This window comes from Aquila chrysaetos, chromosome 18 (assembly GCF_900496995.4).
Source record: "Aquila chrysaetos chrysaetos chromosome 18, bAquChr1.4, whole genome shotgun sequence".
NCBI classification, from domain to species: Eukaryota; Metazoa; Chordata; class Aves; order Accipitriformes; family Accipitridae; genus Aquila; species Aquila chrysaetos.
In genome coordinates, this window is record NC_044021.1 from 25,793,074 (window position 1) to 25,815,301 (window position 22,228).

At 36.8% G+C, this 22,228-nt stretch overlaps 1 protein-coding gene across 3 annotated transcripts in view; it reads right to left on the minus strand.

Annotated features, from left to right (window-relative positions):
• RECK (reversion inducing cysteine rich protein with kazal motifs) overlaps positions 1-22,228 on the minus strand; it is a 63,973-nt gene that overhangs the window by 10,447 nt on the left and 31,298 nt on the right. For all 3 annotated transcript variants that reach the window (XM_030041597.2, XM_030041599.2, XM_030041598.2), the window contains 10 exons: positions 17,443-17,476; positions 16,322-16,519; positions 15,652-15,919; positions 14,063-14,242; positions 12,900-13,112; positions 12,007-12,143; positions 9,618-9,758; positions 6,782-6,970; positions 1,561-1,683; positions 866-1,037 (listed from right to left, as the gene is read on the minus strand). In XM_030041597.2, coding sequence (XP_029897457.1) covers positions 866-1,037; positions 1,561-1,683; positions 6,782-6,970; positions 9,618-9,758; positions 12,007-12,143; positions 12,900-13,112; positions 14,063-14,242; positions 15,652-15,919; positions 16,322-16,519; positions 17,443-17,476 — 1,655 coding nt within the window. The remainder of the gene's footprint in view (positions 1-865; positions 1,038-1,560; positions 1,684-6,781; positions 6,971-9,617; positions 9,759-12,006; positions 12,144-12,899; positions 13,113-14,062; positions 14,243-15,651; positions 15,920-16,321; positions 16,520-17,442; positions 17,477-22,228) is intronic.

Genomic DNA, 22,228 nt, shown 5'->3' on the forward strand with positions numbered 1-22,228 from the left:
TTTGAAATTCCAATTTTCAATGCCATAATGGTTATTATAGCACCAAGGCATTTAAAGTGCTGAAAAAGATAAAACCCAAAATTGCTATAATCAGTTTTCATGAAAGCACAGTATTACACAACTTCTTATGGTGGCTTTCTTTCAAAACAGAAAAATGTACAAATTCAAAGGAGACTGCAGTATTGCACAACACTGAGAAAATTGAAGACAGGGGCCAATATTATGAGCTACAGACTTTGATTTCTGTAAGAAAGGTCAGATTTTCTTTTCTCCTGACACTAGTACAGAGCATATTTTTGTTTTAATATGTTTGTCTATACAGATTTTGCTTTTTCCGACATTGAAAAAACAGAGACTGTAGAGACATAGTTTTCACAAGATATCAAGCTAATTAACTTGTGTTTCAGAGTGATCAATATTTTCCTATTTTAGAGATAAAAAGCACAGATTATTGACTGAATAAGCAAGACTGACTCCAAGTCTTGAATACAGGTGTGGGGTTTTTTTTAAACTACTAGAAGAAGGTGTGAAACAAAGTAGTAAAATGAAACTTATAGCCATTTCAACAAAAGGTGATCCTCTCACTTTTGAAAGTATACATAAATCCCTTTTACTGCTAAAACCAAGATCCACATAATGAATTTAAACAATATAGCACTACATAAACAGAACAAAGAACTGGCAGTTATTACAGTCCATTACTAACTATGATAAATAAAAAGTAGCTATTTCAAACAGTTATTTTTATTGGAGTATCCCCAAAGTAGAACGTTACTACAACATACAAGACATTCAAAATAAAAATAAATCTGCTTTACAAGTAGAAGATGCCAAAGAAAAACTTAAAAACATATTCTGCTTTTACCTCTGATTTTTATTACAAGGGTTAGGGTTACAAGGATCCTTGGAAATACATGATCCAAATTCAAATTGATTGTCCTGGAGCCCAACACAACGAGCTATACATGCACTTGGATACGTGCGTCCATTTTGACCGCATACTGGTACAAACTGATCTACACAGTTACATGGTAAACCTGTAAAAGCAAAAAGCAACACACAAAACAGGAATTTGGTGCAGACTTATTTTCTATGACGGAAGATACACAAGGGGTCACTAAGATATTTTTGCCTTTCAGTAAATGCAAAGTGCCATATCTTCAGCCACTTCCTCCCTCCTGCAATTTAGCAATGCCGTAGCACATATGCACTTAAAAGTAGTAGGAAGGGAAGTTTGTGCCCTGACTCCTGGCTAATTCTACTCAGCTTTCTCCATTTTTTCCCCAAACTCCTTATCTCTTGTCCTCAGTGGCATTACCCTGTCTCTACCCATTTTTACATATCACCTGAGGTTTTATTTTTCAGTACCATGTGTTTTTTTTTTTTAAAGGTGTGTGTTTTTTCTGAAGTGCAGATTGGACATGAGAAAAATAAATAGTTAAAAGAACATATTAATAACAAATTATCAGGTATTGTGCATTAATACTGTAGAAAGAATTTAGAAGATAATCCTTGCTCTAAGAATATGAAGCTTATGGTTTCCATAGTTCAGAAAGTTACCTGTAAACTTCCGACGTTCATCTTCTGAACTATGCTCAGTTAGACACTGACGCGTAGAACATATCAAGTTTCCAGCAAAACATGAACAGACATTACAATCTATATTGAAGGACGTTCCATGGCCTTAAAATAAAAGAAATTAGGTGAATGGATACAATTAATGCAAATATATCAGAAGACTATATACTCATATGTATTACATAGACACTACATTTTCATTATTAATTGTTCCTGTAATTTCCCTTATTCAGCTTATTTTCCCACTGAAATTTCTATCTTTTTTTAGATCTCAGGTTTTACTTTATTCATTTAAAGTCTGTTCACATGTGGTTTTGATTATTTAGTTAAACAAGGAAGCAAGCACTTTATCCTTTCAAAGCCTGTATAAGTTAGGTTTTCTTTTTTCTTCCTTTTTTTTCTTCCCCCCAAGAACAATTTAAAGCTGCAAAAAGAAATACACTCAGAAAACTGAAGAAGTGGTAAATAAATTCTGGCTAGCAAGCTCAATATTTTTTCAAGGGTAAAGCTTTTGTATAGACACATTCTCGTCCTAAATTAATTTTATGTAAGACTGCTAAACTTTCAGCCTCATACATAATGCAAAACTCCTCTGTAGTGCTCATTTCATTCCTTTGTGTGTACTTTTTGTCAAGAGGGAAAAAGTGCCAATGCTTCACTCCAGTCTTTATTGTTTTGCAATATCCATTATAGTCATAATTTCAGCCTCAACAAGCAGTACAAGTTACAATGCAGCTTTGTCCAAAGCAGGGAACAAGAAAGATTGTAGCAAAGCTGAACAGAAACCCAGATCTAGATTCAGCGTAAGACACACACACAAATACAGGGGTCTATGTTCACCCACTGGTTTTCAGAAAGGAGCCCTTAGTAATGCAACTGACACCATCACAGCAGCTTTTTAAGGATGGAGCAACCTGCCTAATTTTTGCATTTTATAAGTCAGTAACTTTTTCACACCTGAATCTAAGAACCAAACCGCAAACTTCAGGAATTTCTCTTCAATTTAGCAATTTCAGTTTGGTTTTGTGAACTGTCCATATGACTGCCCTTCACTGTGTTGTATGTTTTATGTCAAATCAATTCATGTTGGTGACAGCCAATCTATCCATACCAAATTGGTTATTAAAGACTACCAACAAATACACAGCTCCTCACATAAGAGTAACTGCCTTACGAAATAAGGCAATTCTCTCTAATCTCTTTTCAAAGGGTTGAAATTAAGGATTAGAATTTTTGAAAAATATTACAGGGGCACAAGGAAAATCCTCAGCATTTGAGCAGTTTGGAAGAGGTACTCCTAGCCAAATGATGGCAGAACAAGAGGGGATGGGAGAGAAAGCCTCTGTAGCACAGAAAGCTCCGTTTCAACGACAGTACTACTCAAGGAAGAAGGAATTTGTCAGCAAGGAAGAAGAAAAGTTTCCAAGGTTTGAAGGTAATGCCAAACACAAGATCTCTTAGGTGATTCTTCAGAGTAAATAGTAACCGACTTAGGATCCACTCAAAAACTTTGCAAGACTATTGGCTTTCACTATCAAAGAGTGCACACAGCGAACCGTCCTCTTCATCAGCAGTCATTTCATTAACTGGAGTCAATTCACAACACAAAAACCCAGCATTTGATAAAGCATTCAGGGTTGTTTGGTTTATAGAGAATGGTTTTAAAATCCACAGTTCTGATTTTATGACTAAACCCTGGCTGTTTGCAACCAACATATAAGCCAATTAAATATAGTCACTACAAAAAGTCCATATGGTGACCATAAATTTTTAATTATTTGTTTTCAATACATCATCTAATGAATTTGGAATGTAGTAATTTCTATCTTTCATTATATAATACCTAGAGTCTTAATCACCACACACATTTAATGAGTAATTATGGCAAAAGAGAGAAAGCTGTCTGGTTTTGGTTTTGTGGTGGTTCGTTTGGTTTTTGTTTGTTTGTTTGTTTGTTTGTTTTTTAAAAGGACTACACTTGCTGAATACCTACCAGCTACATATATTGTTGTTAGTTACCACAACAAGTGACAGCTGTACACTGTGCAAACAAAACGCAAATACAGCTTCAGAAATTTTTGTGATTATTTTCACCAATAATCTGAAAAAGTGCAGGTTTCTTTGGACAGAATGGTCCATAAAAAGTTTCAGTCACCATTTAAATAATATATTTGCTAATGACTGTATTTTAAAAGCATCTACTTTCACCAGAAACTTTCTGTAACTACCCATCAAATATATCATTAAGGTTAAGATGTTTTCAGTGTTCTGCTTGCATGAACAAATAGTACCAATTTGGCAATTAAAAAAAAAAAGTTTTAATTAAGTTTGGCTGACTTTTATCCTCTTTGAATGAACCAACCCCCCCCCCCCCCAAACCAAACCATTACAAGCTGCAAAAGCATGGAACATTGCAGGCAGACTTTCCTGAGTGATGAAAATAATTGTACGATTGATTATTTAGCTCTGCTTGGTATCTTTTAAGAGAAAGAAATATCCCAATTAGCTACTCTTTCATGATTTCAGGGTTTGGATACAATCTGAAAATTATGTTTGTGACAAATGTAACTACAACAAGTGCTTTGCTTCTTAAGATTTACTTAATGTGAAAATAGTTTTTATTACATGGTAAAAAAAAAGTGACTCTTATTTTGGACTTATCAGGTATCTTTGACTTTCTTTAGTTATGCTTGGACTTCAGTCTGACAATGTTTTAAAAGGGCTGATTTACAGACACTAAACAATGTCCAGTGCTCAAATCTAACTGTTCACTAGCAGAACATCTCTTGCTTGCCGACTGATTCAAAGACATCAGCTTCAGACAGTTTACAGCTCAGCACAGACTCCATTTTATATTCAAGACATTTTGGAAGATTTTTCCCTATCTTAGTAGTAGCTTTTTATTTATTTTTTTTTTTTTTTTCCTCCCCAAAGAGCACAGTGCCTGTTTGCATGACAAAAATATACCTTTAAAGCTCTCAAGCAATGAATAAATCTGAAAATAAATCAATATCATCTTTTAAGAAGCATCACTTGTCACGTCTCTTTCAACTACTTTGACTGTCAGATTAGGTAGAACCCAATTAACACCTGTTACCCACGCCAATTTAATCTCTGAAAAGTAACAGTAAAGTTATTTTAGAAAATTAATAATTTAAATCTAAGCCAAGAAAGAGAAAATTAGCATTCTTTTATTGTTAAAATACCAATGCAAGTGGCTAAAATAGATACTTTTTTTTTTAAAAAAAAGGTTCTGTGGATGATAAAGATAGGTAAACTTAAGTTTGTGCAACAAATGTGGTAAAAGTATAAAAGTTTGCATCAGTGGACACATGCCTAAATATGATACATTGGGGGAAGGAATATCAGTTTTTGTGCAAGTCAGGAAACAAATCTTTTAGGATTATCTGAAGGAGTCAATAAGCATGTCAACAACAGAAAATCAGGTTGATACACTTTAATACCCAACAGACATATAATAGCTCTTTAACACAGGCTTTCAAGAAAAAAAAGTAGATATAGGAAAAAAAAGGCGCTCACATGGATAAATAACTGTGAAACAGAATAAACGTACAATGAAGGGAGGTCACCTGAGGAGTCTCCATGATCTATGCAGTGGCTGTTCTGTTCAACATATTTTTATGTAATCCAAAAAACTGCAAGTATTTACATGACAAAGTATATCAATAACATTAAGGTACAAAGGACCAAATAATGAAGAACAGCAAGAAAAACCTCACCACACTCAGCATCTAGGAAAGGATATATCAGAGGAAATTCATTGTAGTGAACATAAAGTAATTTTCTACAATTCACACAATGAGCTATGAGCTGACCATTTCCACTTAAGAACTGGACCATGGTGTTACAATAGACTGCTCTGTGAAAGCATGACCTCAATAGAATAATTAGTAGCCAAAAAAAAAATAACGTTCAGCATAATTATGAAAGGAACATCATTTTGCTATTATATACACTTGATTGGGCACTTGCATTGTGAATGGTGCATGAAGTTCCAGTTCCCATTTCAAAAGAAAATATAAGAACTAGAAAAAGGTACACAGTAGGGTAATGAATATGATCAAAAGTATACAGCTGTTTTCATATAAGGAATTATTAAATAGAATAGGAACTGGCTTGGAGAAAAACTCAGAAAACTGAGGGAAATATCACAGAGGTATGAAAGAGGAGGCAAATAGGTAACAATAATTCATCAGCTTTTTCAATACAAGAATTAGGATGAATCTCATGAACTAAGAACCAGATGAAGCAAACTACCTAGGCTCAAATTAAAAGAAGTCCCTTGCAAACCCCACCAAAAAAAAAAAAAAAAAAAAAAAAAAGGAGGGTTTTTAGGCGCATGTATCTTAACATGCGGAACTTCTTGCCAGAGGTTATAGCTCATGAAAAAAGTTTCTGACTTTTTTTTAACACATATTTAAAATCCATAGAAGAAAACAAACCAAACAACAAAACCAAACCAAAACCAAAACCCCCAAAAACATTTGGAGCTAGTAGAGAAACCACCCCCTGCTCAAGGGGTCTGTGGTCTGAAGCACAGAACAGATTCTGGGAGAATATTCATGGAAAGTATGATTAAATCCTCTCTGCCTTTTCTCATACTCTGCCCAAGACACCTCTGTTGGTCACTGGATATCCAATGCTGTTAAAAGTAGACTGAGTACCCGCAAAGTGGGAATCCAGGAAATGGGCAGCAGTTTATAGTCAGTTATACTGTGCTTAAACCTCAGAACTATGGCATGCTTAAAGGACATCAATTTGGTTTGCTGTTGTTGCTTTATCCCTGCTGCCTACTGGCTCTTCTCAGAACTTTTTCTGTCCTCAATCCCCAGAGCTCCCACCAAGTTCTACCAGAAAGGAAGCTACCCATTATCAGGCACCACAAAATACAGGGGATGTGAGGCAAGTCAGTGACCTTTTGGTTGAAAAATGGCGTACTAAGAACACGCTTCACACAGGACTTTCACTGGCTGACACAGACACAGTTCAGTATTGATTTAAATAACAGAAACCTCCAGCACATGTAAGAATGAAACAAGTATTATATATAGCGATGCAAACATTAACTTTTGTATTTTCTGATAAACTCTGCATTCACATCCTCTGGATCTTCATATGTACCTCAAAATTCATTACTTAAGCAGGTGCTGTATAAAGATAAAATTACTGTTCTACTACTTACTTTTTCTTTGTCCTCCAACAATGCATGATTTTTGGAGGTCAACACAGCGCATTTCCATGCAGTTTTCTAGCAATCCACTGTGTCCACAGGTACAAATCTTGTAACAACCAACATCACCAGCTGAGGATGGAACCTGAATAAGTGTACCTTGACGGACAATAAAATCTGAGGCTTCTCCCAGTTTGCAACCTATATTCAAGGAGAAATTTTAGCTCATATTTAGTAAATACTTTGTCAACTGCCACTACCAAAAAGAACTACTGCTCTTTGACTTGTGAAAAAGCTAAGGTGTTCCTAAAGCAGTCCGGCTCTCACCCTTCAGACAAATTCACTCATTTCATAGAGGCAACAAGTAGTAGAAATAGAAGATAACTTGCTTGAGACAATGTTCTGAAGTACCTGTAAAAGTGTCACTTCAGAGAAAAAGACTGGTAATTCCAAAAATTCTCAAGTAATTTCATTTTCCACAGTTCTGTAGTAGTATGAAACGTATGTGATATGACAAATACCACATACGCTTCCCTCTCTCCAATACAGAATCTGAATTGAAGGATGTCACAAGCAAAGCCCAGTCATTTTCCCTCTCTCATGTATTTTATTGTGTCTTCCTTCCTTACATGTAACTCTTATGTGAACACTGAAGGACTCTTACAGGTAGATGTGGAGAAAGGGAGAAAAAGCAGGAAAACTGGATTAAAAAAAAAAAATGGAAAAGAAAAAAGGTTTTAAAAATTGTAAGGAAAAAGTAATAAAAGAAATAGTAGATTAAAATTACCCTGGAAGTGATGAACTGCAACAAATCTCCTGAAACTTTAAACCAATTAAAAATACTGAATTAAAACATAAAAGTCACCTTCCAACATTTAGAGGAAGTAAACTGCCTCTTCAAAAGCTCTGGATGAGCTTGTTTTTAGATCACTTTGAATGACTTTTGCAGCAAGTGAAGACAATACAACCTCTGTAGTAATAATGCTCAGCTTTTTAGAAAAAGAAAAATATTTTGTAAGGGTCATAGAAACATAACCAAAACAATGTCCCTAAGGCTTACAAAAAGAATGAACTGAAGTCTGTCCTCACTTCTAGAAGAACACAAGCATAGCAGATGTACGAGTGAGTGAAGCAAAACCCAGTTTTCCTCTCTGTAATTAAAAATCACTGGAGAAACTGCTGATCAGCCACAGAACTGCTGGAACAAAAAGAGGCTCAGGGAACTGATGCAAGACATTACAGCAATGTTCTCTATCACTTCCTCTAGAGAGGAGGCTGCTTCATGCGATTCAGTTTAAAAATCAGCATTGCTCTCACTCGCTCAGTCTCAACACATGCATTTGAGCGATCACCAAATGCAAGCTTTCCTCTTTGCTTCAAGAACCATAGGTGATCCCTCAACATCACTGAATGATACTTTTTGCTTTAAAGGAAGGGGGAAAATGATGGCAAGCACTACTGGTGTCTAAGGTAGAACAATGAAAGGGCTGTAGAAGTTGGACATCGTACAGTCGCCCACCTCCTTTTGTAGATTTGACCCTTGTTATCAACAGCATCCAAGCCTGTGATTTCAAAGTTAGACAGCTGAAACTCAATCTACAGGAGGCTCTCTCCCCAGTCAGCTCACATCTATGCATGGCGCAGAAGTTAAGACACCACCTATGTTCTAAAAAAGTAGTTCCTAAATGACCACTAATGCCTTTCTAGAGAGGTGCACCTACATTAAAAGTATCCATGGAGGAGTGGCAGAAACGCAGTCAGGTGTGTACTACTGCATCCCCAGACATCATCTTTAACAAGAAGCGGTACCGTGGGTCTCGTGGAAGGACAAGGCAGCACAAGATCCATTCTACATATTTTTGTTGTTTCCCAAAGTCAGTGTCATTCCCCTCCAAACTATAAGTCTACATACAAATTTGGGAGGGACTCAGAGCTAATCTGCCTTGCAGTTCTGCCTTTTTCTCCCATCAATGAACTCACAGAGCTGTCAGTCATTAAAGATGAAGTGCAGAGATGCTGCATCAGTGCTGCAAGCTCAAGTAGTAGACAGAAGAAAGGAGAGGCAAATAAACTATGTGCCATGTCCCTTCCTTCCCAAGCCCTAAACCTGGGCACTCTGAATCCAGGGAAGCAGCAACAATGAAGCTCTTAAAAAAAAGTCTGGGTATTAATTTACTCAGACCAGAACTAGTTACCCATGAGCTGCTGGAGAGATTCTGAGAAGTTGACCTGGCCTATGAAGAAGCACTTGGAACAATTCCATGTAAGATACCATCTTGAACTTTAATATAACACCGGAATTGCTGCCAATACAAATGTCATCCCAGGGCACCTTGCATTTGATCAGATTCTCAGAGCTCTCAAAATGTCCTCCCAAGACTGACAGCCTCATTTTCATTAATTTCAAGGCAAGACATAATGTCCATTTATTTCACCAGTACGGAAAATAATGTGGATATGGGTAATAATGTATGGAAATACGGGGCAATACATGTCATGGTGTCTGCAGAAGCGGTGAGCTGCGCTGTATTTGCAGTATTTGCATGCTTATAATTTTAAACAGCAGGCAGGCTGCTTAGAGACTATATATGGACATTTATTTCTTCTGAAGCAAAATAAGTAATATATCTTCTAATAAGACATTATGTTTCAGGGGACAATAAAAATAGAAACACATCGAGAAATGAAAAGAGCTAGAAGGCAGACTATAGCTTTTGAAAACACAAGATAATTGTGATAATAGTTCTTTTGGGATATCAGCAATTCACTTTAAAACTTTCAACAAAATTTCAGTAACATATGTTTATCAGCAAAATTCAGGTATAAACAGAAGTCCAAAACCACTTACCTGGCACACACAAATACGGAAGACACAGTTCTCCAGATTGACATCCTTTTCTATTTACTTCACATAACTGATTAGCTGCACATGGATTCGGATTACATGGATGTGTAACATCTTCTACAATGTTACCTAAAGAACTTGGGCCTGAAAACAGAATGTATAGGATCTATACTGATTTAAATGAGGTTTATTTTATTTCAGTAAAGCACGGCATTACTTATATTCAGTAAAATTGTATTTTTGACAATTTCGTGAAATATTTTTTAACTATACTGGTAGAAGCTCGACATGAAAAGGTAGTTAGCTCATTTCAAAAGTTTAGTCCTCAATCCTGGAAATACTGACCCAGATGATTCTTCACAAGCAAAATACATTTCCTCTGTCTTGTTTCTCCAATAATTTTCTCTATATGACAAAAATACAAATTGACAGTGACCACCACTTTAATCAAGAGAAGTCCCATAGTCAGTGACAAGCAATTTGGAGGTTTAAAGTACGCTTGATGTTTAACCAAGTTTGCTATCATTGATGAACTTTTGTTTCTGTTTTCCCTCTAACTCACTAGTAATGTTCTCCTGTTATAAGATTAAGAAATGGGAAGACAGCATGGAAAAGCAGCAGCTAAATGGAAAGAACCACCCAAAGGTTCAATACATTGTCTTTCTGGGAACAATGTCTTTGTTGAGGCATGCGTTCAGTTGCAGCTCTTCCTAACCAAAATTTTACTACTTTCAAAGTTCCTGGGATTCTGAGAAAGAAATATCAAAATTTAATTTGGAAGGTCTAAAATGGATAAATCCTATAAAGCTAAAAAGGTCTAAATCCTACAGAGACAAATATGCAACAGGAAGTAGTAATAGGGTAGAACAGATTTGGAAAATTATGTAAAAAGATGCATTTAAATGAAATCTAGAACCAAACCAAAATTTTACCAATACAATTGTGTTCCACACTGAGAGATAAGACTTGCTAGAAGAAAACAGAATCACAAAACCTTAAGTCTTCCTTATACCTACTAAACTCATGTTCTATTGGCCCAAGAGTTAGTTTGGTTTTTGGTTATTCCAATTGCATAGTTAAAGAACAGAGTTTCTGCATCAGGGAAAAGTGTAATTTTATACATCAAGAAGTTGTGCTCTAAATCATGCTATTGTTCAAGTGACATTTATTTGAGATAAGTCCCCCCAAGCATGATCCAGCTTTTTTCCTGTAAATAGTGCTAGTGGTTTTATTATTATAGTACTTTTTTGGCATGTGAGATGACTTCTTGAAGAACAGAGTTTTCTTAAAGTAAGATTAATTAGTCTATTTTCAAGTAGGTAAAAATCATTGAAATTCAACAAGCCAGATTATTAGATGATACAGGTTAGCATACTTGCACTGAATATACGAAGTCCCCAAAAGAGAAGTGTGGTGGGTTAGCCTTGGCTAACAGCCAAACTCCCACCCAGTCCCCCCACCCCAAATGGGATGGGGGTAGAAAACAGGTAGAACAGGAACAGAAAAGTTCATGGGCTGAGATAAAGACAGGGAGATTGTGTAAGAATTACCACTGCGGACAAAACTGACCCGACTTAGGGAAAGTTAACTAAATTTATTGCCAATTAAAATAAACATCTAATTACAGATTCAGGTAAGGGGAACAAAAAGACAAAAATTAAAGCGAATCCTTTCTTCCTCACTTTCCCAGGCTCCCCTTCCCTCCAGATTTCTCTGCCCCTGCCCCAAGTGACGCAGCGGGGATTGGGAAGGGGGCTATGATGGTGACCATGATCAGCTCACAGCAGTTTCTCTCTGCCGCTCATTCCTCCTCACACCTTTCCTCTGCTCCAGCACGGGCTCTCCACGGGCTGCAGCTTCTTTCAGGGTATACCCGCCTGCTGTGGCGTGGTGTCCTCCCCAGGCTGCCTTCTCGGGATCTGCTCCTCTCCTCCTGCTCCTCTGACCTCGGTGCTACCTCTGTTGTTTCTCACTCTTCTGTTCCCTTCTCCTCCACCTTTCTGGCACTTTTTGCCCTTTCTTAAACGTGTTTTCACAGAGGCACCACAAACTTTGTGAAGCGGCTCTGCTTTGGCCTATAGTGGGCCCACTGCCGAGCTGGCCGTGTGTGACACGGTGCAGTCCCTGACATCTTCTCTTCCCACACAGCCCCAGCCCCTGCAGCCTCCACTGCTACGAAAACAACCTTGCCACATACACCCAATACAAGAAGGAATAAATGTAATGAGCTATGGCAATTTGAAAAATCCCATTTTCTCTAATACGCTAAATAAAATGTCTCAAATTCAATAAAATTTTCTTTAAAAGAAATAATGAAAATTACTAAAAGTAATGATAAGCATTCAAAGTATCTTGGTTTCTAATTTTGTTGCATAGGTATGTTGATACTTACTCAGGTATGTATCCAATGGGATACAGTTCTCCAAGTCATCTGTTGGAGATAAGAGCTCACAAATACTCTCAGCTGAGTGGCCTTCAGGGAATTTATTATGATCTCCACATTTCTTCAGTATTTCCACACAATCTGATCTTCAGATAAAGAAAGAAACAGAACTTCATGAACAGTACTTGAAGAAAAAACGGTCTTGTTCGAAAAAGATTTCTTTCCACAATCTTCCCTTCCCCGAATCCACAACTTTCCCCTGCTGCCTCACAACAGAGTGTTTTTATATACGTATGTATATGCTACATCTTACATACAGGGGGAGGAACAAATTTGTGACACAAAGACAGGAACTACTGCTTGCACTACTCTTCCTCTACTTTGGGCTTGGTGATCTTTATTTTCTATGGCATCATATGCACGTATCTTTCAAGACCAAGCATTTCCTTGATTTACTAATGACTAATATGGGTTGAACTCTACCTCACTACCTGTACTATTAACTGGTCTCTTTTCTACCCAATCACCTACTTTCAAAAAAATTTTTTTTTTTTAAAAATAAACTTCATTTTTTTCAGACCTTTCTGTCAGCTGAAAATCACCAGTAGGTCCCAAAACCAATAAAGACGAAAGGTTTTATAGACACCACAGAGAGCCAAAAACCCCAACAATAAATAAACTTTACAAAAGAAGCATATGCATCCATCTCATTAACAGGCAAGCATCTTCCATTCACAGTGATGGAGATTCAAGCGATGGCAACTATGCAAGCTCATATTCCTTCTGCGTTTGCCTTGCCATGTCTTCCTAACATAAGTCAAACAGTCTTACAGTAGCTTCTTCATTCTCATTAAAATCCTTAGCAGAACCTCTAAACTGTTTTTTTCCCCCACAGTACTTACTTGCAGATAATACTTCCTCTAGATTTGCTGTGGCAAGGTTTAATCTGCAGTGAGCAGGCAATTGCCTTCCACATTTCTGGTTGGCATTTTTTAATATCAAGCACGGGAATATTTATAAAGGGCATCTTAATACTCCCCTTTTCCCATAGCTTCATGTCATTCATGGCTCCCTGGTCTGACTGAGTATTGCAGCTCCTAAAGAGTTCTGTTGGTCTTAAAAGAAGAAGTTAAGATATGGCATGTATACAAGAAAAAACACCACACATTTTACCTTTCACCATATGAATTCTACAACCTTGATACGGCTTGCTTTTTTTGGTATAAAAGAAATTAATCCCTTCCACAGATAAGCCAGGTAAAATCAATTTGAATTCTGCCTTTAAGGAAAATAAACTCTCTCACTTCTACCTCTTGGATCAAATATTACCTAAATTTTTCTGAATCACCTAAATCACCTGAAGAAAGTTGACTTAAAAGCAAGAATCATAGATATCCTAAATATCTGTGTGAATGTTTCCTGGTGAATCACTAATGCAAGTTGATTTATCATTTATATTTGCTCAGGCTGCATCTATCACATACGTGATTCTACCACTCATATAATACACATGTCACTGTATACTATTTCAAAGAAAAGCCAGAGATCTCTAATAGCTAACAAAATTTTAAATGTTTTTTTTGAAACTCAAACTATTTAATTTGTAACCTTGCAGTTACTAATTCAGACACCACTTTTAAATCATGCATTTTGCCCTATAGAGTATAAAACCACAGGAATATCTCTGAAAGAAAAGGAATTTTGAAAAAGAGTAACATGTAAATTTAACAAGCATTTTTACCTTATTTATAATACACAACATTCCAGTAATCATGGCTTACTTGCCTATACAGTAAGACAGGGGATTATGCCGCTAATACATGAATGACATTTTACAAGTTCATGGGTTAGCTTTTATTCTTGTAAGTTTTGTTATGCCTGTTGTTAAATACATTTCCAAAAATTTATTCTAAAGAAAAACTATTTATTTTTAAATTATCTAAAAAAATATTTGCAGAAAGACAGCTACATACAATCTCATAATAAGCCTGAAAAACATTTTATTTTATTTTTTCAATCAAAGCACAGGAATTCCTTTAGAAAATATTCAGTGTCTCTCTCCTACCTGTTATTAAAATTAGTGCAGTAAGTAAGATTTCTACAGCCCAGCTGACAAGGTTCTCGTACATCTGCTAAACAGGTCAACATGGAAACTTCAACTGCATTATACTCACAAAAGCGATCAAATTCTTGCCAGCTCTGTGAATTGCCCCAGCTCGTGCTATAAAGTTTAGTGCAGAGCTCTCTGAAAAAAAAAAAAAAGACAAAGAAAATAAAATTAAAACAACAGCAGTTGTTCAGATATAGCAGAGCCTATCATTTCTTTGCTGATCACAACACCCACTTCACTAAGTTTTCCAGTTTTGCTTAAGAATGCTAGCAAATCTTTAAGCTAGTAAGACTGAAAGACTTCAGAATATAAAGCTGCAATATCCAATAAAAATGTAATAGCTGGAAACCTGAACTAATGACTTTGAGGTGAGAACTATCCCAGCTGATTTTACTTGTAATAAATCTAGGTTGACATGATAATGAACAACTTGCAATCCCATCCTTCAACTTCATATCACACCTTCTCCTCCTGCAGAAGTGACTGGCAAGCAAAATACATTTCTTCTTTTGCCCTGATGTTTGAAACAGGTGTACCATTTATTGCTTGTGTTTGGGATGTTTCCTGGTGTCAGCAATACCCAAGCCACTTTGTTCCCAGTGACACCCTACGAAATACAACTGTTCCCATCCCAACTGAAGTTATGGAACTTTCACTGTACTATTACAGTCTGCATATTGAAAACGTGAGGGAACAATCAATTTTTAGAACTCATTGTCAAAGCAAGCAACTAAAAAATATTGCATCAACTGCCCTGTGCTACAACGTTCTAAGAAATAACATAACTCCAGGGCTCTACTGCTAAACTCATTGTAAGATCCTGCTGCATTCAGGATCTGTTGTTTTGTTACTGGAAACTTTGATATCAAAGGAAGCAACAGCTCAAAAATCAATGTTTGCAACTTATTCTGACATGTTGATGCATTTAAAATGCAATAATGATCTATTTTTAAAGTGGACAGATAACCACTCTAAACTAAAAATGCTCCAGTTACACTTATTTGCAAGCGTGCAACTATTTGCTGAAAACCTTTTTTTTTTTTTTAAAATGTCGGAATAGTTAGTTCCATTACTTAATTATTAAATAACCTAAGTTATTTTTAATTGACAAAAATCTGAATAGCATCTAGTAAGGAATACTGCTAAGGTTTAAACATGCAGCAACAAACTACTTGGGAGTTTGTGCAGTTCATTGTCCCCTTGGCTCTCTTTAGCATCTGGTTAAGGCCTCTTCATCTTGTTGCAATATTGGCTATTATGACCACAAGTAAGGTATAGGTTTCAGTAACTTAGTGTGTCTGCTATAATGACCCAGTGCTAAATATGAGAAAAGTGTGATTCCTCTTATAGAATAGTATTTCTTGAAATACAAAGTAAGTATTGGCCAGAACGTGACACCCATCTGATTACTTAAACCTGTATTTTTTCTAAGAATTCACAGAACTCTTTATCTGATGTACCGAGCAAGATTCGGGCAAAAGCCTGATACGAGACAAATTCTGAAATATTTCCACAACTGGAAATGAGGGTAGAGAGATACTGACCTACACGTGGAAGAATTTGCTTTAGAACAGCAATGGAGCTTAGCTCCATCGAGGCCTGTTGAAGGTGGAGGGTGCACGGTGACTCCGGGGTGAACAGATCTTGAACTCTCCAGAAAACATTGCCAAAGTGGATCCTGAGGGAGAGGCATTGTTTTACAGCCTTCTATAAGTCCATCAACAATTTCAAGCTCTGTTTTCATTGACATTAGAATTCTTTTACAAGCAGTCTGACACGCATAGTCTTCTGCTCTATCACAGCAATACAAACCTGTCAAAAAATTAAAGATAGTTAATGATCAAGCATACAACAACCACCAAGATGCATGACATAATAGCCCTCAGAGAAAGAGTGCTATAAGAAGGCTTCCCTACCCGCCCCGCCAATAATTTCAAACAACATTGCTTCTTTTAAATGCAAACAGATTCAACTCTGGAAAAAACCCAACACCAATATGTAGCATAAAAAAAAATAAAATTCATAATGCACCTACAAACAAACCTTATCATTATATAAATTCATATAATGACAATTATACTATAGAAATACATTAATACAATTTAGACAATAGACTTATACAATAACACATTTTACATAAAAAGTGCATACAATCCTCAACTGTTTTCAGTATTTTTTATAACTTTCAGTAAAGAAAGATTTTTTTATACTTACTATCTGTAGGATTTCTCATTGGATATGACTGTGTATAGTTGTTCACACAGTGTATTAGCTGAGGGCTAATAGATGCACAGTAATTTTCAACTGCTTTAATTTGTGAAGGACCAGGAGAAGAGTCTGTCCGAAAAATTGCTTGACAATATTCCCGACAGTTTGTATGATGACCTGCATAACTGCAACAGACTGACCCCACTGGGGAAACAAACACACACACAAACAACAGAAAATCTATGGGTTCCTACACAGAGAAATGAATAAATGAGCATGTCTGTACCACACTCAACGATGCTCAAGGTATTACTGGAAAAAAAACCCAAAAAAGCCCCCCAAACCCCCCAAAAAACCCACAAAACCACAACAAGATGAAATTCTTCTATGCTCTATTAAAATAATCAGTCTACAGAATGACTGGGAATATCTATAATGAGCCAAATTACATTTATTTGTATGGCTGGAGAAAAAGTCCCTAAAGCCATCTTGAACTCAAGTTCAAGACACCATCAAGCCAGCTGAATTTTACCATCAGCTATTCTGTTCTTATTTAAGGTAACCAGACTTGTCTTATAATTGAATTATTAGACAAATATTAATAGTAAACAAATAAATGAGTAGTATCCTAAAACTCATTCAAGAAAATAGATAGATGGTATCGTGATTCAGCCATTTTTGATATGTTATTAAATATACAGTTCTTGAGAATTACTTTTGCAAGAATTACTCCTGAAACACTGATTTCATTCTATATATAGACAGACATCAGACAACAAAACACTTGCATGGTACCAGATTTCACCTATGCATTTAATTTTGTTACTTAACACTCATTAAATGAGCAAAGCAGAAGGAAATAAATGAGCTTCTAAGCAATAATCAAAACAGGACAGAAAAAACAAACACAGATACACAAATTAAGAACTGATACAAATTATATGAACAGCCCAATCCCCTTATCACTTGACCAAGACAATTTATGCATGTGGTTTGTCTTTCTATGGAACTGAATCCATGTGATCTGTGTATATGTACACCCACAGAATTTCCTACATTTTAGAGAAAAAAGGATAGAACAGTATAAAAGAAAAACAAAAAAGACAAACTATTCATTACATACTTACTTTCATTTCTGTTAATACAACTAAAGAGAGCATTCTGAAATCAAAACAAAAATAGCGTTACAAGACGGAAAAGTTCAAACAAATATTTAAGTGTCCAGTCATTTCTTATAATGAGCTAATAAATCTAACTTTGTTATTATTTGTTCCAATTAGATTGGATTAAAACAAAGACACTATACAAAACCACTGAAAGTAGGAAATTAAAAGATCAGGGGTCACCTTAGCTCTGTGTGCACTCGTAATAAAATAGTTAAATATTCAAGCAAGTAAATAGGAAGGCTTCCCTGGACTAACTTAGAAACAGCATGCTATAATAGGGTGTCCCCAAATGTTTTTGGTTTTTTTTTAATGACACTAATTTTAAAGTTTCTATGTGGAAAAAAAAAAAACCACCAAAAACCCCCAAAACTCTGAACAGATGCACACATGCAAATATAAAATCTCAACAAACTAACTCAACAATATACCTCAAAAGCTAAAGCATGCCACCGACTCCCTCAAACTGCAACCAAAAGGTAAAGCTGCAGGATATACAACATGTTAAATAACAGAAGAAGGAAAACACATACACCCTGCTGTTTTGTTTCAGAGGACTCTAATCCACAGAGCAATCACAGGATCATAGAATGGTTTGGGTTGGAAGGGACCTTTAAAGGTCACCCAGTCCAACCCCCCTGCAATGAGCAGGGACATCCACAACTGGATCAGGTTGCTCAGAGCCCCGTCCAACCCGACCTGGAATGTTTCCAGCGATGGGGCGCTGACCACCTCTCCGGGCAACCTGTGCCAGTGCCTCACCACCCTCAGCGTAAAAAATTTCTTCCTTACATCTAGTCTGAATCTCCTCTCTTTTAGTTTAAAACCATTACCCTTGTCCTATTGCTACAGGCCCTGCTAAAAAGTTTGTCCCCATCTTTCTTATAAGTACTGAAAGGCGGCAATAAGGTCTCCCCGGAGCCTTCTCTCCTCTAACTCTCCAACCCCAGCTCTCTCAGCCTGTCCTCGTAGGAGAGGTGTTCCATCCCCCTGATCATTTTTGTGGCCCCCCTCTGGACCCGCTCCAACAGGTCCGCGTCTCTCCTGCGCCGAGGACCCCAGATCTGGACGCAGTACCGCTGGCGGGCTCTCCCCCGATCGGAGCAGAATCCCCTCCCTCAAGACTACTGCACTCTTGCCCAAAACAACCACAGTCTTCCCCACACTAAAAAAGCATATTTCTTCTTAAAAAAACCAGATACCGTATATAAGCTTTCCAGAACTCCATCATGAGGTTGAAATTCCGAAATGTAGCTGCCAATTATCAAAGACTTTAAAATTGTATGATTGTGAAAAAGAAATTTGAACCCCCTGCACACCTGACCTCCACGCTCGTCAGAACACCAGATTATAAAAAGTGATCAAATACATTAACATAGTGAGAAAACACAATCCCCATCTTCATAAAGTTCCTGATCTCCTTCATTTCCCCTATCCCCATCATTAAACAAATTTGTATTTTACACAGCATCTAGAGAAGAAAACAGAAAGACTGTCATACTGATCCACAAACATAACGTGGGATTAAAATCTTGCTCCAGTACAGCAAAATATCAGTTGTGCCACTACCTCTACCTAAGAAAAGAAAGAGACCTCAAAATGCAGACCTAACTTAAGATCAGTAGTTCACCAGATTCTTCATCCACGTTAGTAATTAGTATTTACTGCATTGCAGAGAAGTGGGTATCCCCAGTAATCTTTGGGGTATTTTTGTGAAAATTTGTGAAGGAAATACAAACGTGTTAGGAATCATCTTGATTTTTTTTTTTTGTCTTAGAGATTGTTTAGAGTGCAGTTTGTTTTTCAATTCATATTCTCTACTTGCTTTCTTCTCAGAGATCATTTGAATCAATTAATCTGTTTCGGCAGCATCCTTATTTCCCCCACTACCGTCTAGGTAGGAGTACAGAGAAAAGCAAAGTAAATATCAATGTAATCAAATCTCCCAGTAACTCATAAAAATACCAGTAACTACAACATCTGAATGCTGAGGATTTCCTCTCAAGCAGCTTGCTCACGTTCAGTTATGCCGAACAGGGAAGGGTAAACGCAGAACATACCACTGTTCACAGGAGTGGCACAAACAGGCAGTCTCATCTCTACTAGACGGCTCCAGTATACAACCCACACTTTTTGCACCCTTTCTCTTACCTACTCACCTTCAGACATCTTAAATCCTGACACCAGAATCAGTAAATATTATAGAGTCTCAACTTCTTATTTCATTGAAGTGCTACTCATTAAGCACATGTATTCCACTAGAGAACCGGAGAATCCTACAATCCCACTTTCCCTTTTGTAAAATTTTTTTTCCCCTCATGAAAGTTTTGTAAGTACCCAAGTAAAAACATGATTCTTTTTTAAATGTTGTGCTTCATTTTCATAGCTATCTTCATCCTCTTTTCTGTTGTTCATTTAAGAGTAAGCACTTCAGATCACACATTGGCTCTCTATGCGTGAATTAGCATTCAAATGAATTAACATTCCTGCATAGACAGTTCTGATGAAAATCCGAAGAGCCAAAAGCATTACTTACTGTACCAGAAGATAGAAGACTCACATTTTAAGCTGGATTTGAAAAGCCTCAAGCCTTGATGTTTCAGTTTGTATCGCACGATTAATGATTTTATTTTATGCTGTAAATTAAATCACATGTTCCAACTTGCCAATTACTCTTTATGTCATGTAAATCATAGTGCCACAATCCTGTTTTCTACAGTCTCACAATTATATAATCTTTTGGATAATATATTTTTGGATAGTGAAATATGTTAACAGTCAAACACAAGATTTTAAAGAGGACAGTCCCAATACTGTAATAAGCAGCATCACTTTCTTCTATTTACAGTCAGAAATAAATTTAAATCACGGGTAAACCATGGCAGACGTGGCACTGAAATAATGACCATAAGAGAATAAACACAAATCTAACTTCAAAATGTAAGTTAGTTTTCCATGAACACCAACTACTTGTAAATTTAGCGATCATGAATAAAAGCACAGGTCTATTGAGAACACCTCACATAAAAATTCAAGAGTCTGCCTTACATAAAAACAACACCCAAACCCTCACAAAGTAACAATTAAGACATTCTATTTTCATTCTTCAAATATCCCCTACCAAATTTTAGCTCTTTTCTCCCAAGAGCACAGATACTGCACAATTTCTCTGAGACTGAGAATGAATTCGCAGCAACATTCTTCATTCCAGCAGCAAGTTTTCATCTGATTCACTTCAGATCTTTCCTCTTTACTACCCACAAAGCAAATCCTGTCACCTGTTCATCTCTAACACGGACGAGGGACAATAGAACTCATGGAAACAGAACATGTAGACAGAGTCACCATCCTACATCTGTAAAGAACTGATTTATACTGTTGCCTAAAGGCTCATGTCATTTTTATAGCACCATAAATCCTTCTCTATGGATGCCAGAAAATGGTTATCAGAAAGTCACTGTTTCACTGTGCCCACCTGGTTTCTTTGGGAACTTCCATGTATGAAGAAAGAAACGACTGTCAGATAGGAACTGCCATACACAACATCACTCTGACCCAAAACTGACTGTCCTCAGAAGCTGCTGAAATTAGACTTCTCCACACCCACCCTGTATCAAGCACTGAGAGGCTGCATACAAACCAGCTAGGTAGAAAGCACCACTGTAACTTTATTAATTAATGCATTAGGATGGTAGAGGCTCCTGAAAAGGCTAAAGTCAGTCTGTCTGTCATGGTTATACCCAAGTACTTGACCATACTGTTAGCACAAACAATACTTAAAACCATGATGTAATGCTGCTATAAACCCAGCTAAAAGTTGTCATGTTATTTAAAAGTTGAATGTTACCAAAAAAAATTATTAAAAAGCAGTTCAGGCCTGCTTTTTAGTGTCACTAGCCCTGTTAGCTCAGATTGCAGTTTATAACCACACACAAACCAGAGAGGAATGTTGAAAAGATTATGGTGTCTACCAATGCTCCTCCTCTAAAGAAGGGATCAAGTTGAGACAAAATTATCTTCTTACAGCAATTTTACACACCAATTTTGTACAGGCAGGATGCCCTAACCAGATAATAAATCTTCTTCTTTCTGTACTTTGAAACTATAGTTCTACAGGCTGCTTAATCACTGTAATAATGCTCATATTTCTGTTAAGAGGAGGTGGTCTTACTTCTCTTTTCCACCTTGTTTTCAACTCTTCTCTCCCTGTTCCCTCTTTTATATGCCTTTACACCAGCTCTGGCAGTAATCATCTTCTCATGACCTGATTTTTCCCAGTAACCCTATTGAAAACTCCTTTTTCTCATCTCCCAGGAATTTAAATCAGCGATTTCAACAGATGTAATACTAAGTTAGAACAGAGTAGATATATAGAATATATAGAATAGAGATATCTTTTAGATATCATCTTTTAGAAGGACCTGCCAGATGCCAGGGGCAGAGTAAGGTAAGGAGAACTATATTTGTATGGCTAGCAGTAGGAGGGAATGTGTGGACAAAGGGCAGTTGGAAGAAGGAAGAACTGCATCTGCACTGAGTTGTTAAACAACTCACCGTATTTCATGAAACGGTAGTGCCTGTAGCCACCACAGAATACAGTGCTAATTTGGGTGCTGACTTTGCTCTTTGTGTAGGTCTGGACAATTGTTCAGTTTCCCAGAAAGTACAGGTACACGTGTGGGGAGCGTAGCTATACAGACACGAGAGAATCTTAAAAAATAAATAAATTAGTGTGAAGTCACCTGCTCGT